This window comes from Amblyomma maculatum, chromosome 1, assembly GCF_055883805.1.
Source record: "Amblyomma maculatum isolate TAMU_Amacu chromosome 1, ASM5588380v1, whole genome shotgun sequence".
Lineage (NCBI taxonomy): Eukaryota > Metazoa > Arthropoda > Arachnida > Ixodida > Ixodidae > Amblyomma > Amblyomma maculatum.
In genome coordinates this window covers 254,195,763-254,210,479 of record NC_139344.1, presented here as the reverse complement: position 1 = coordinate 254,210,479, position 14,717 = coordinate 254,195,763, and the positions used below count along the sequence as shown (strand labels likewise).

General features: G+C 42.7%; 1 protein-coding gene across 4 annotated transcripts in view; it reads right to left on the bottom strand.

Annotated features, from left to right (window-relative positions):
• Nucleotides 1-14,717, bottom strand: part of trio (trio Rho guanine nucleotide exchange factor) — a 294,295-nt gene that overhangs the window by 159,201 nt on the left and 120,377 nt on the right. For all 4 annotated transcript variants that reach the window (XM_084590873.1, XM_084590874.1, XM_084590876.1 and 1 more), the window contains exons 30-33: nt 13,712-13,849; nt 13,555-13,632; nt 7,317-7,499; nt 7,123-7,236 (exon numbers count right to left, since the gene is read on the bottom strand). In XM_084590873.1, the coding sequence (XP_084446999.1) occupies nt 7,123-7,236; nt 7,317-7,499; nt 13,555-13,632; nt 13,712-13,849 (513 nt within the window). The remainder of the gene's footprint in view (nt 1-7,122; nt 7,237-7,316; nt 7,500-13,554; nt 13,633-13,711; nt 13,850-14,717) is intronic.

Sequence of the window (14,717 nt, the reverse complement as noted above, 5' to 3'; positions counted from 1 at the left end):
AGCTGTACATTATTTAAACCAGTTAGCAAATAGCATTTAAAATAATAATTCAGGCTCATTTTAACATGTCATAATTGGCATAAAAACAATATTACATAACTTCCAAAGTATTTTATCCGTATTCTTAATGCATTTAACTATCTGATTCCTATTTGATTTGATTGGTAGCTCCATTATTCATATTCGATACAGTATAGAAAATGGTAGGGTTTTAATGTAGTTAAACCTAGTGAGGTGAGAAAGCTTCTGTGCACAGATGAAAGCTGAAGGAGAAAATGACGTCCAATGAACAGCATGCGGGTGTGTTACAGTTGAACATGCAATAGGAATGAGGTTCTGTACTCTTTCTTGTCCCATGAAAAATTCCTGGTTCGAATCCGCTTTGCTCCAACTATCTTTTTTCACCTGGGCTCTGCAGAAACAAGCCATAATATTTTTGTTGAGTTTGACCATGTGAAGTAGTACTTTCACACTAAACGTACTGCAGTCAAATCTCGTTACTATGAATAACAAATTTTTTGAAAATCCTTAACTGATCTTCAACATTTTCAACGTAAAAATATTTCAGAACTATGAATTTCAACATAAGTAACTTAATTTTCCTTCTATAATCAAAGAACACAATTATTACGAATTCTACAAAAAACCACACCACTGCAACAGTAAGCGCCATTTCTGTGTGGATGCTCAGTGCGCTATAGTAGCTATCATCCTCACCATATTTAGTGCCAACTCCTAGTGCCAATACAAAACTGTAGTTTTGGCCAGAGCTTTTGGATCGTACCAGCTGGGAAACTCCACTTCAAGAAGTGACTCATTTTTTGGATCCAATAATTGTTGCGCCATCTAGAAGCGATCAATAGAAGCTTTCTGCTATTTCTGTAATTGCCTTGGGAAATCACTTTTTCTTTCTTCTTTTCACCTTAATTACCCCTACGGCTGTTATGTCTAAGAAATTTTGCTACTGCAACTCTTGAAGATAATTTATTTTTCCAGTGATTGTACATTTATCAACGATCTGAAAGTTTGCAATTTAGACATAGGTTTCTTTAGTGGCCACGGGCGCTGACCCTATTAAAATGCAGTAAAGTAAGACCTCGTTGATACGTTTCTTAAAAAATGCCGGAAAAAAGGTATTATATTGCCGAAAATTAAAAAAAAAACTGCCGAATGAGGTACAAATGCACTTAGAATTGAGGCTTTCACAGCATAAAAGTGTAGATTAACATTTATAAACATGTATGCTACTTTTTTAGCTCTTGCAGAATTCAGTCCGTGTTTGCGTTGTCCTGAGAAAGGAAGAGATTCAGCAACAGATCTGGTTTGTAGAAGGAATGACAAGCTGGGATCGCTTCCTTGGTTGTTTTGTTTCCGAGTGCTTTGCCCCATTACACTAGTGACATGCGGAGAAGCCATTGCAATGGCTTGCAGTTTCTGCGCTTTTGCTTATGCCCCTCACATATGACCCCCCCCCCCCCCCCCCCCCATCCCCCTATCCTTTGCCAATGAGCACTTGAAAAAAAAAAATTTTTAAGTAAATATATAATAAAAACAGTGTTCATTATTCGTTAGCGCGTCCCTCTATTTCGTGCCATCACCGTCGCATTCACCGCACATTTTCTTGGCAGTGCACCAAGATTCTGCGCAGCGATAACATTGCGGTGTGCTCACTTTTCGCATTAGCTGTAGCGGGGAAAAGGAAAATGAGGGATGGGGGGTGGAGGGCAACTCGGCAGAGTGCCAGCACTCATCCGTTTGTGCAGGCCTCGTTTTCACTTCAGCATGTCACGTTTGGGGTGGGCGCCGTCCAATGCCACACAATCACTGGAATGCGTGATAGAGCAACCGCCTTTGAAGCAAACGGTGCTAAAAGCCGGCGTGGTGATTGCGACTGACCGCGTGCTTTCGTCAATGACTCATGGGTGGAAGGATGAACGACTGCCGCAAAACATTTTTGCCATGTCATGATTTGTTTTTTTATTTAGAAACGCACAGCGCCCGTTTGACGTCATAGCCTTTCATGGGAGTTGGCTGGGACTGCGCCGACAGGAATACTTATCTATACTTCCAAATTAATGGTGGTCGCATTATCGAGTATTTATTTGCAAGCTTCCGAGGTTGCGCGGAAGAGGAAAGCGGGCAGCTGCCGCCGCGGCCGTCAATCACTACCCTCCAGTGCCGCTGGCCACTGTGCCGGCATGGTACCACTTCGGCTTTATCCTCTGCTCTTTGGCACCACATGCTGGAAGTCGCACAGACCTACCGCATCGGGACCAATCAACACATGCGCACCAGCTGTGCGCGGTAGAGGGTCAAAGTGACGGATCGCGGATCACACTATACAAAACCTCTCTACTGTCTCAAAAGGTCTGCCTGTAAAAAGTCCGCAGGTGGACAAGGCTCTATTTCATTGTGTGACCCTTTCAGGCTCACAACAACTCAGTGAAGATAGCATATTTGTCATTAAAACGCGGTAATATATTAACACAGGCCTACTTTAGTTGGTCCTCAGCTGCCATTTTAGACGTGTCCTCACAGAAGGATGACAACGGTACCACTGTTCATATGTTCACACTTCGACACTCACCAGTGTATAAATAACACTTGCGACCTTAAAGGGAAGCTGAAATGTTTTTCACAAAAAAAAACGAGTTCTGTGCGATATTTTATAGACAAGCGTCATGTTTGTAAACAAAGGTGGCGCTGCGATCGGCAGCTGTAGGCAAAAGCGCAGCGTGCCTACACTGCGCCAAGCGACGCTGCCTTCGAAATCGGTTAGCGCGTGCGAATATTCTAAACCGTAAGCTTCGCTTCTGCGTAGAAATAGTTTGGTTTATGCCTGGAGAGTATTTCAGCACGTTATCAGCCTATTTCTTCCGGAATTACCTGGCGAAGAGCGCTGCATTGGCTTCCTTATCCGTGGCCTCAACAGTGCGCGGCTACGGTGCATAGGCGACTGCAGTGAGTGATTAAGTTAAATTAAAACGAGAGAGCGCAATGTACAAGAAAGACTAATAGTCAACATTGCTCAACTCCAGGGCCTATTCCTAGCGCATGCAAGGAGGACAACGATGTGAATGACTGGAAGTGTGTTTTCAAATGCCGACTCTTTTGACTGAGCGCCTTTCTAGCTGCTTCAAGCACTTAAGGAACATTACCGGCAACTATATATAGCGAACTAGAAATTACATTTCTAACTCACTTTACCGCCAACTTAAGTAATAGAATTTCATATTTAATAAGAACTCAATCTTTTAGTTATTGTAACATATGCTCACATAGTGCGCTGCCAACTTGTTTTCACCTGCTCGATAAGACGTTTGACGTCTGTCTCATGTTACATACGTAGCCAAGGTCATTCACAGGTTAATATATACATAAAGGCCTGTGAGAATTAATGCTCTTTTTTTTTTCTCTTTGCTCTCTAGGAGAGACGCATGAGTGCAGATGCAAATTAACGTTCGCCCCGATTGCTTGCAGCGAAATTTGCGCGATCTGCTGATGTTTTTGAATACACTTGAAAATTTATTCGAATACACGTCATCTATTATGCTTATTTTACACCCTTCATAACCGATTCCACTTTGGGACATTAACCTCCATGTACCATATATACTTTAATATCCTCCTCGACAAGAGCTAGGTCGTACGTGGATATTTAATTTGTACGTTCGTCAGGATCTTAATGACCTTCAAGAAGAAAATTTAAGACTATGAGAAATAACACTGCGGGACTGCCCGGATCATAACGATGTTACTATAGAACCGGTGATAAAGAGTCACTTTAAACTCGCGAAAGTAAAAACAAAGAAGAGCTGCTTTATAATTAAGTCCGCGGGCCTGTTATGTCGGCAATATCGCGCTGGAGTGACCGCTCAAGGTAATTGAAATTACTTTCGCAGCAGCTTTTGTGTCTTTTTCTGTGTGAATACATGCACGGGCAATACTGCAGGTGAATGGAACTAGTGCAGCTTCCCTGCGGGATCATACGCACACGAAATATTGCGTCTAAACTCCTTATGACTTGATAGTATATCAAAACGGGCACGAGCTGCAGGCGTTTATTGTTATTGCACTCTTCGTCGTGCCGCCAAAAAGTAATCACGACAATTAAGGGTTGCAAACGAACTCATCTAGTTGCAGTGCAGAAGTGCAACGCACGTTAGCCGCAAAGGTAATCCATCACCGAAGTCTACTTGTCGCACTCAACGCCGCTGCCCTTCGCTCTCATCTTTATCCGACTGAAAAAACATGTTAAAACAAGTGCCATTTTGATTTTGTGTCTTGTGGCGCAATCAACTGCACCACAGCTTGCAGAAATATCGGGAATTATGTATGCCCAAAAACGCAGCAAGCGCCGCGCATCCAATGCAGACAATTCGGGCTTTTGCCTACACCATGAAAGTCACTGCTGTCACCAGCGCCGCCGCATCTCCACTGACTTCACGGCCTGACGCTTGTCCACAGCTTTTTGTCTGCTGAACAAAAAAATCATGCTTAAAAATGGCAGAAACGAATGCAAACAGTAGTTTTTAAAGAAAAATGAGCACCTGCGAGTCCGCCCTCCAAGCAAACGCCGCTGTTATCTGTAATTTGCCGGGCCCATCATCACATCATGTTCGGCATGCTAGGCCGACGCCGGCGGTGTTGCTGTGTGCAAGTTGCTTCAGGTGACTTGACAGCTGGATTTAAAATGTTGTTGATTCCTCGAACAATGTAAAATATCTTGGACACTTACCGTACGCATTTGAGCAACCTACAGTAACAAAAAACGGCGCTACAAAAGACGCCGCCGACGAAAGTGAAGTCAGCCCATTTACACGAGTCGGAAATCGGCAACAGAGTGCGAAAAGCGCACGAGCTGGACCATTTTAACAGCTACCCTTTACACACTAAATCATGTTTCAGTAGCAACAAATAGAATAGTCCTTGTATAGGGTGCTATCCTAGTCCACAGCGCGCTTATACAACCTTCGAGTATCGTACAATAGCACAACGACAAAAGCACGCGCAACTGCAGTTGCAGCCTGTCCAGTCTTTACAACTCAGTATGCATGGTGCGCTGTTCAACGCAATGCTGAAATTAGTCCAGCTTCAGCCACCTCATGAAATCAGACACATTCGCAGCACCTGCAGCGCCAGATGAAGCGAGCTTACCGGAACGGTGCCGGCAGCGGGCACAGCGGACGGGCGCTCTGGCCGAGTGAACTTCCTCGTCGTCCTAAGCCTATACTATTCGGCATCGGCGCCACAGCAGACAATGCTTGGGGATTGAGCAGCGCTGTGGTAAACGGGCTACTCATAGAATTGTCTACTGCAAATCACTTCATCTCACAATGAAATGAAGATATCATTATGTAATTACATAATACGGCGCCACCTTAGCAGCGGAGCTATGTATACAATAAGATCGGATGAGAAGCGACGGCACTGGCAACTTCTTCCGCTACATTGCTGTGAAGAGAAACTTGCATGTATAGATTCCTACCAGCATCTCGGTACAGGTCAGCGATCCTCAATAAGGGTTCATTTTTGACATTCCGTTATCCCTGGGCTTATTATTTAAGACAACGATAAATTTGAGACGCTTTCTTGACGCTAGCGCAAAAGATTCACGGACGGCTTGGGGAAGGCGCGACAGGCACGGCATATGGAGGCAGTGCTGCCTTCGGACGATGCTTGAGCGTGCTGCATTGCAGACACTGCGTTATAAATGACTATTGCAAATGCAGCTTCGTTCTGTCGATCATGCATTTCATTTGCTTAACCCAATTGGTAATTGCTGACGTAGTCGGCAACAGAAGCGAGCTATGTAACAAGCGAGCTGCGAATCGCGTTGAAAGTTCGGTATCCTTGGCTAAGCATAACGCTGGTGAAGCCAGCCGTGCAACAGAGGTATTGACCCAATTAGATGCGGGAACCATGGCAGAATGGCACCGAGCTTCAGTTGCACTGATTTAATTGAAACCCCAAGAGGCCGCAATCGCTGTCAAGATTCGATGATCGTCATCGGCACGAAAATCATCAGCACAAAACAGTCGATTCCAAAGGCATGAAAAATTTTTTTTTCATGACAGAGACCCATTACGCTGAAAGTTTCTTATCCTCTGGGAGATATAAAGCACCATGTCGCCCGAACTACCAATGTTTGCACAATGAAACGCCGTGCTGATGCCACTGGTCGCCTCACGCACTCATAAGAATGCTTTCTGATGACACGAAAAAAATATTTTTTGAACATAGAACGATGCTCATTTGACAAATGAGCAAAAGAGGATCACTAGTCGGAGAGCGTCGAGAAGCGTGTAGCGTGCCACTTCACAACAGCTGCACATCTGCTGATTAACGTTATGGAATATTTGAACACGTGGAACCTTCAGAACAGTACAACTGAACTGAAGAAAACAAGCGGCACCAGCAGCAGATTGCACTGATCCGTCAATCACTAAAGTGCAGGATGGAGAATGACATCACATCCGCCTGTTCCCCAGTTTCGGCGCCCTGCCCCCGCCGTTGCCGGCAGTGACAAGGGCGTGACCACGGCCCTTTTTAACAAGAAATTTCGGCTTTTCTTATCAACAAAATTCAGAAAAAATTGACACACATGATCAACGAAATCCCTTCATTCCAACCAACAAATTTTATGCAATTTGAAAACCGCTTCAGCTTCCCTTTAAAGTGAGCGCAACTTAATTAAGATTTTGCTCGTCTGCACACCCGTTTACTGCCAAGGTAAGTCATATTATTCATACCTTGGCTTGACCACTAGCTTATAACCGCATGTTTTTCATTACAGCGATATTTCAACATAAGGAATGATTTTTGGTGGTCCCGCGTGATTTGTTATATCAAGATTTGACTGTATTGGCACACCCCTACTTCTAACCCTTACAGCCATATTTCATGCCCACTTCGGATGTCTTAATGGGGCCTTCAAGGTAAGAATGAATGAAAGGTGCCCCTGCAGTGAGCGCTAAAGTGGCAGATAAGAGCAATAATGTTAAATAGTACTAACAAAGAGAACGCTAGTGACTTTGATGCTGGTGTGAGTTAAAGCATGGAGGAACCATAGTAGCAGCACTGTGCTATTATTAGCACACAAGGCAAAAATAGCTTGCTCACCTTCAAAATTATCTTGTTCTCAGATGTGGGCCCATGCTCTGTCCAAACAGCTGTCCACACGGCAAACTTGCACTCATCCCCTTCAATGTGCTCAGTTATGCCAACTTCAGATGTCTGCAAACAAGCAACATTCAAACTGCTAACAAATGCTGGTAAAGCCAAGCACTGGGAAACAAAGAAAAATGAACTCTCACCATAAGTTTCTGCTTGTAGACATATTTGACTTTGCCATTGGAATCTTTCATCTCTTTGCTGAAGAGCAAATACAGTTCAAATAGGAAGATATGGCGTTCCCGACCTTTACGAATAAGTGCTCTGGAGTCAAAAACTTGAAAGGAATCTTGCAACACAACTTCACCTAATTGGTCAAGAGAAACCTGTGAATGGTGAAATGGAACCACACCATAATAAAGCACTTGCTGGACAGTACAACTCAACAGTGCCACATTACTCAAATCAGCACTTGTGGAACATGCTCACCAACAGAGTAACACCGCATTTGTAAGCAAGGTAGCACAATGCTGTCAAAGAGAGTTATAGATACTGTACAAAAAAACAAAACAAAAAAACCTACACCCATAATAATCAAACAACTGACTGGTTTGTAAATTGATAAAATGTAATTTTTATGATATGGGCACCCTTGTGGCTACTTCTATATTTCATCTCATTTATTAAACCCTTAAAAGCACATAAGGCTTAAAGTCTTGTCATATACCTTAAAGGCATTATGACAAGCAGCTTACCGGTATAACTCAGGAGGAAAGTGTATAACAGTTGCATCCTACTGGTACTGAACTATGGGGTTGAAACATGGAGGTCAACAAAAAAGGGTTCTACTTAAGTTGAGGACAACACAGAGGGCCATGGAACGAAAAATGGTAGGTGTAACGTTAGGAGATAGGAAGCGTGCAGAGTGTGTCAGAGAAATAACTCAGGTTACAGTCGAACCCAGATATATCGAACTTGAAGGGGATCGCGAAATAGTTCGATATATCGATAATTCGATATACAGAAATTGGCTTGGGACGGCACTTACGATGCGAAAAAACGATACTGTATTTGTCACGTAATCAACTCACTGGCATAATGAACCCACCCTCCACTTTTACACTCGAGAATTTGGGGAAAAAAAGCGTTAAGGCCAGCTCGCTCACATGCAAGCGATTAAGCGATCTCAACGACGAGCGGCAGCGACAGAGCAAAAAAATTCCAACTTGTTGGAACTGCGTCCCTCTGCTGTACAGCCACCGCGGCAGCTCAAAACAAGGTTTCGGTGTCGCCGCGGCAGAAATCGCCAGCGTTATCGCTTGCATGTCTCACTCCGTTTCGGTCTCATCCATAGCTAATTTCTTGGCAGCGTGCCAAGATGCTGCGCAGCGATAACGTCGCGGCGTTATCTTTTGATAGCTCCTGCTGGTGGCGGGGAACGAATTTGGCAAACTGCCCGTGATGGCTTGATTGCACAAGCCTGGTTCGATTTATCATGCCGCGCTTGGGGCGAGCCTTACCCTGAATACTGCCTTACCCTGAATAAATTTAGGTGCGTCTTATATACCAATTTTTTTGTTGAAAGCCTCTAAATATGAGGGGTGCGTCTTATAAACCGGGAAATATGGTACCTACACTACATCACAGCAATGTCCCGTTTTACTCCTTGTATTGCAGTCTTAAACACTGCAGGCAAATAAGCATGCTCAAAAGTAAAGTAACATAGGCTGCTTTTGTATGAAAATCACTTTACAAACCTACCAAGTAAAGTAACATAGGCTGCTTTTGTATGAAAATCACCTTACAAACCTACCATATCATGCAGTAGTATTCAGCTATGATGAACAGGGTTCGTAGCAGTATTGAAGGAAAAAATTCAAGGGTTTTCAAGGACTTTCAAGGCCCTGACAGTAATTTCGAGGACCGCAAGCTACATTTTTAGTAGCTTGAACAGAAAATCACTTTCTTCAGCGATAAAATCAGTTATTTTATTGTCAAGAAAAAAAAAAGCATGCAATGACTCGAAACACTTGTAATTTACATACACACTGCCTTGAAACCCACACAAGACAGTTACTCAAGAAAGCGATTGAAGCTTTTCTGCAATAGCACAATCAACTACTCGGACTTCCTGCATCTTTTCTTTCGCAGTTTTTCTAAGACTGCTTGATTTCACTATATATAGTAACTATAATAACTGTCTGCAGCTGCCATCAGGACTGGAATTGTTTTTTGTAGTTTTTTTTTTCTTGCGTCTGTTGCAGTCAATATCCTCTTTATTAATGACTCTCTATGAATGCCTAAGTCGCTGAGCTTCCTGCTTCTTCTGTTCTTGCAGGTACGCTTCGTACCGGCTCCATGCAGCTGAAACCAATGTCCGCAGCTAAATTGTGATTGCAATTTTAAGGATGCCACCAGCCTTCTTTATAGCATTACAGACAATTCTCTGCGACACATGAGAAATTTCTTTCATGTTTCCAACAGAGATTTGACGATTAACGCTAAATCCCCTTTCAACAGTCGCTTGCTCATGGCTTAAAATAAGGAGAACTTTAATGACACTCCAGAGGTTTGAGTATGAAGCACAGCACTTAAAAGATTGCAAAAAAATGCATCTAAACTGCTCGAATGCCTCTCAAACAATTGAAGGCTGTGTCTTTCGTCTTGAGCAGCTCTGTGTACTCGGCGAACACTGAATCTCGCTGGTGTTATTTCAACACCGGTTTGCTCCAATGAGAGCATCCAAAATTTTCCTAAAGCCTGTGAAGCACTCATCAGGCTTTGAACACATCTTACTCGGATCAAGAGAAGAGAGGGCCCTGACAAAGGGGTATCTTAATGGGCTCTTATCTAAGACCTTCTTCGCTGCACTAACCACAAACTCTTTGCACTCCATTTTAAATGTGAACACATCCTTTGCACTTGACTTGGCAGCTTTCACGACTTGCTCTGCTGCATGACCAATGTCCACTTTTTCAAGCTGGGCATGGTTATTTGGGTTGTCAATGTCAATCTTCAGGAGGCTCACAATTCCAGCAGACGCAGATAGCCCAGAACACTTCAGAAACATCAACATTAGTTTTCTCAGGAGATTTTCCCAAGGTTCTTCGCTAAAAATAACATCAGTGGCTTTTCAGTTTGGTATTCAGTCAAAAAAGGCTTGAATACCATCGCAATTCCAAAAGCAAACTGAAGCTTAGCTAGTGTCAGTGGATCATGGCAGGCACCAGACACATGTTGGAATGCCAAACACTTCGAAAAACTGACTTGCTTCATTCTGGCAGACTGTACATACTTCTGCATGTGAGGCCACAGAAGAATGGCCCTTTCAATGATGGGTACATTCTCAACCCAACGGTGAGAGACTAAACTAAGAAGGTATGTTGCCTGGACAGTAACAGATGCAAAGTCATCTCTCCATGCTAGTGTACCATGCAAAGGAGGGTATCTAGGCACCATTTGCTGGCAGAAACACCTGCCTTGTAGGCGTTATGCACTGTCTGAAGACCACAGGTTCTCAATTCCAGACACTCAACTTGTAGTTGTTCAGCAGGTGACTTTGCAAGTTTTTAAGCACTTCAAATTAATATTTGGCCCATCCATAAAGAAGTGAATCATTTTTGCAAGTGGCAAACATTCAAGGGCCCCCAAAACCTTTTCCTGAATGTCTTCTCCAGTGCTGTGTCCTAGGAAGACGGATGTGCAGTTACCTTGTACTCACATGCTCTGAACCGCGTCCCAATACTGGGCACGAATATCTGTCTGATTTCTTAGCAAGTAGTCATTTAATGACTCATCGAAGAAGATGGCGTAACAGCCGCATTGCTCTATTTCGCGCTGTAAACACCAGAGAAAGTACGGCCGCACTCCGTGGCACATGACGTACGCGCATTCCTTTTTGCTGCAGGAGAAGCTTTCGCTATCTCACTGTCAGGGAACATTTTCTGAAACAGTTCCTTTGTATGTAATGACGAATTGTATGAATATTGGGAAAATGCCACTTTCTATGTCCACAGTATCTCTGCATCCGTCACAAATTCATTCACTCTCCAAGCATCGCACACACCCGATGATGTTAAAGGAGTGGCGCTTTCCTGTCGTTCACTAACAGTGGCTGCTGCGTAGTTTCTGATCGAGTTGCGCTGCGCTTTTCATGAGGCTTTTGAGAGCTGAATCACCCATAAACGATGCATCAAAGTTTTTAGCGCATAGCCTACATTTGGTACGGTGAGAGTCGGCAAGGTCCGGAGTTATCCACTGCTTGTAAATGTCATGGTCCCCAGCCAGGATCGCAGAAAATTGCACTTTCCCGGCATAGCAGAAAACTCAAGGCTTCTTGTCAACCCGTGAAACACGCTGACCAAAGCACAGTCAGGGCATGGCAAGAGCTAGAGAGCAGACTGCAGCGGTCAACCAAAGCTACGACACACGTATAGCATTGGATTGACTTGTATTCGAACTTTAGACGTTGAAAATGGCCAGATGTTCGGTAAACTCCGCTTAGCCAAGCTGAATGTACAAATTCAAGAACTTTCCAGGAATATTTAAATTTCAAGAGTTTTTAAGTATTGAAACTAGCATTTCAGAAATCAAGGGTTTTCAAGGATTTCAAAGACCACTACGACCCCTAGATGGACAATGATAAATCAACATATAACGGAAACATCACTGAGTGCCATGTGTGAACACAGAGACGTTGATGACAAGCTTGTAACTCCACAGTTAGCTACCCAGGACATAACAGGTCACCAAAACCAAGACATGGCAAAAATAATAGAGAATAAGCAGTCAGTCAAAATATCTTGAACAAAATGATGAAACCACATTGTTCACAATTATTTTTACATGAAGAGAAGACGAGTGAGATACAGAAAGCCTGGAAAGGGTACCAAATCTTGGAGTATGATACCTCTTTAATAATTACACAGACACCTCAGAGTTACAGGTGCAAAAGACTCTTTGGGATACCCCTCTCTAGAAAAACGCCGATATTCGTTGCACCTAAAATTTTTCCAGTGTGGTTATCACAGGAAGAATGACATTAACCGTGACTTGTTTATTCACACTACAGACTATGTTTCATTATGGCTTTATCATCCATTTAAGGTCAATGAGATTAACTGTAAATGTGATGCCCACACATTTTTGTTTTTTTTCTAAGACCGAACAGAGACTGGAACAGGCGACCTGAAGAAGTAGTGTAAATTATCTCCTGCGAATCTTTTGCTGCTGCTCTTTATATATTCTAATCATGAGATGTACGGCTTGCCGCATTTGCATCATTTTTTCATTGTTTTTTTTTTTTTTTTTGTTTTTTACATTTTCGGAATGTTTGTGATATAAACGATGTTTTGTTTCCCGTAATGCCGCTTGTGGCGCTGTGGGTATTGCAATAAATAAAGAAATATTTCCATGGCCACGGACAATCGCATACTCAGCAATTAATGTTTAGCAATTCAGCCTAAACTTAGTGCAAAATACCAAGCACTTGCATTCTAATAAGCATGCAATGTGATTACGTCCTATGTTCGGGAGAAGTTGAAAAACATGGCACAGACACATCACACACATACTGTCCGGTATCCCCTAGATGCTTATTGCAAATGGAGAGAAAGATACAGTGAATGCACAATGAAATCCTTTAGAAAAAACTAAGGAAGGTTGAAAGAAGGAACAAAGTTAATAATCAATTGACCAACCAAGCATGGGCCTATTGTACCATGTGTCTGATCTGGATTTTTGCACCTGGATCTCACAACCACCTATCCCCAATAATTTCAGGTGGGAGCTTGGTTCGTATTTTATAGTAACTACTGTACTGTACTACGTACTGTAAATCTGTAGTAGAGGCTACACAGATTTCAAGAAAAACCTAGTCAACTACGGTAAGCCTAGTGATAACACTTTTAGATTTTCTTCTGCCAAGTACTACTTTGATTCCACCAATTCAAAAGAATCAAGAAAATGTTATTAAAGTATACCAGGCAGTTTCATCTGGCATTTTTTTACCTTTTTACTTTGGGCTAAAATGTGTTGCACTCACTACAAATTATAATGAAGATTGATAATAATCATTAAACTTTAAAGGCAACTGCAAGTTGTAATCTACATGAAGAAACAAGACTGTACACTGGTCAAAAAAAAAATTATTCTATGCATAATAGTGTTCTACAAAGTCAACAGCCACAAAGGCTCCAGCTGGTGATCCTTAGATAGAAGCTTGTGATATGCACAATCACTTAACAGGTCATTTCATGCAGTTTATACTAATGCAGAGTCAAAACCGATCCCATTCTTACTGTAAAATGAGATTAGCAATTTACAGTGCAAGAACTGCAACTGCTTTGTGCATGTGCCTTTCTACCTTGGTGCTTATCACAATCTTCCTTACAACATGCTTGTATATTGATCTATACCACATGAAAAATAAATCCAACTTACATCACAGCCATCCAAAAGGCTCAAATGCATAGCATCATTTGCCTTCTTTGGTACATTAAGCATGACCTCAAGCCCATCCTGTAATGTCAACAAAAGGTGCCAGGTTAGAACTGACACCGTACAAACAACCAAGCAATGCTGACCAACAACCACTAACCCGGATTTCACCCTGTACACCATCTTCACAACATGCTAGTAGATCTTTTAGCAGCAGCTGATACTTCGTTATCCGCTGCACTGGTTTAATCAAATATGCCGGGATAGGGTGAGGAACACCATGCTTGTGTTGCATCTCCTGAAATCAGTATACAAAGAAATACATGAATGCAAGAAATCAAAGGTTCACTATGAACTACATACATATCCTTGTCAGACCCTGCGTATATTACAATACACTCATATTTTGCAGAAATTTTTAATAACAGGTACTTTATGCTGTCTATGAGTATAACCAGAAGTGAGACAGTACACAGTGTGCCCGTACAAAGTTGGTTTTTTGTGAACTGCGATAGAAAAGACGATCTGAACAGCCTTGCAAGCTGGTCCAATGTTAGGGGAATCTCCCAGGGTGAAGAAGTTTTGAAATATGAGAGTTATTACTCATTAGCTCATTACTAATCAGCATGAGTAAGTATTGAAGGAGGGTTGAAATCTGGGTCAGTTGGTGCATAGTCTTAGAGAATAATAACCAGCTGCTAAGTTCGGTGAACTTTCGCGCCATTCGGTTCATTGCAGTAGATACTTTGGCCGCTCTATTGTTGCCAGCACAGAGCCCTCCTTCCCTTTGTGCAGTGTTCAGTGTTGAATTTCATATCCGGAACCAGTGGAGGTTTTCTTTTGTATGCATTCTCCTCTTTCCCTCTGCTCATGTGCATACTGCCTTTGTGGGGTAGCAGGTGTGGGGTGCCTGACCAGTGCGCAATTTGGCCCCTCAGTGACAGCTTCGTTTTTTTTTATAAAGAACTTCAGCTGTTGTTCATGATCGCACACCCGCATGCAGGTGTGCGAAAGAAAACAAGGGAAAGCAGAGGTTCGGAATGTGGTGACGTCAGTACCATTCATATGTTTGCGTGGGACCTCTCCTTTCCCAAGTGTTGTTAGTTAATATCCGTTCCGTTAATATCAGTCTTTGATTGGTGAGAAAAGTTGCCTTATTGGTTATT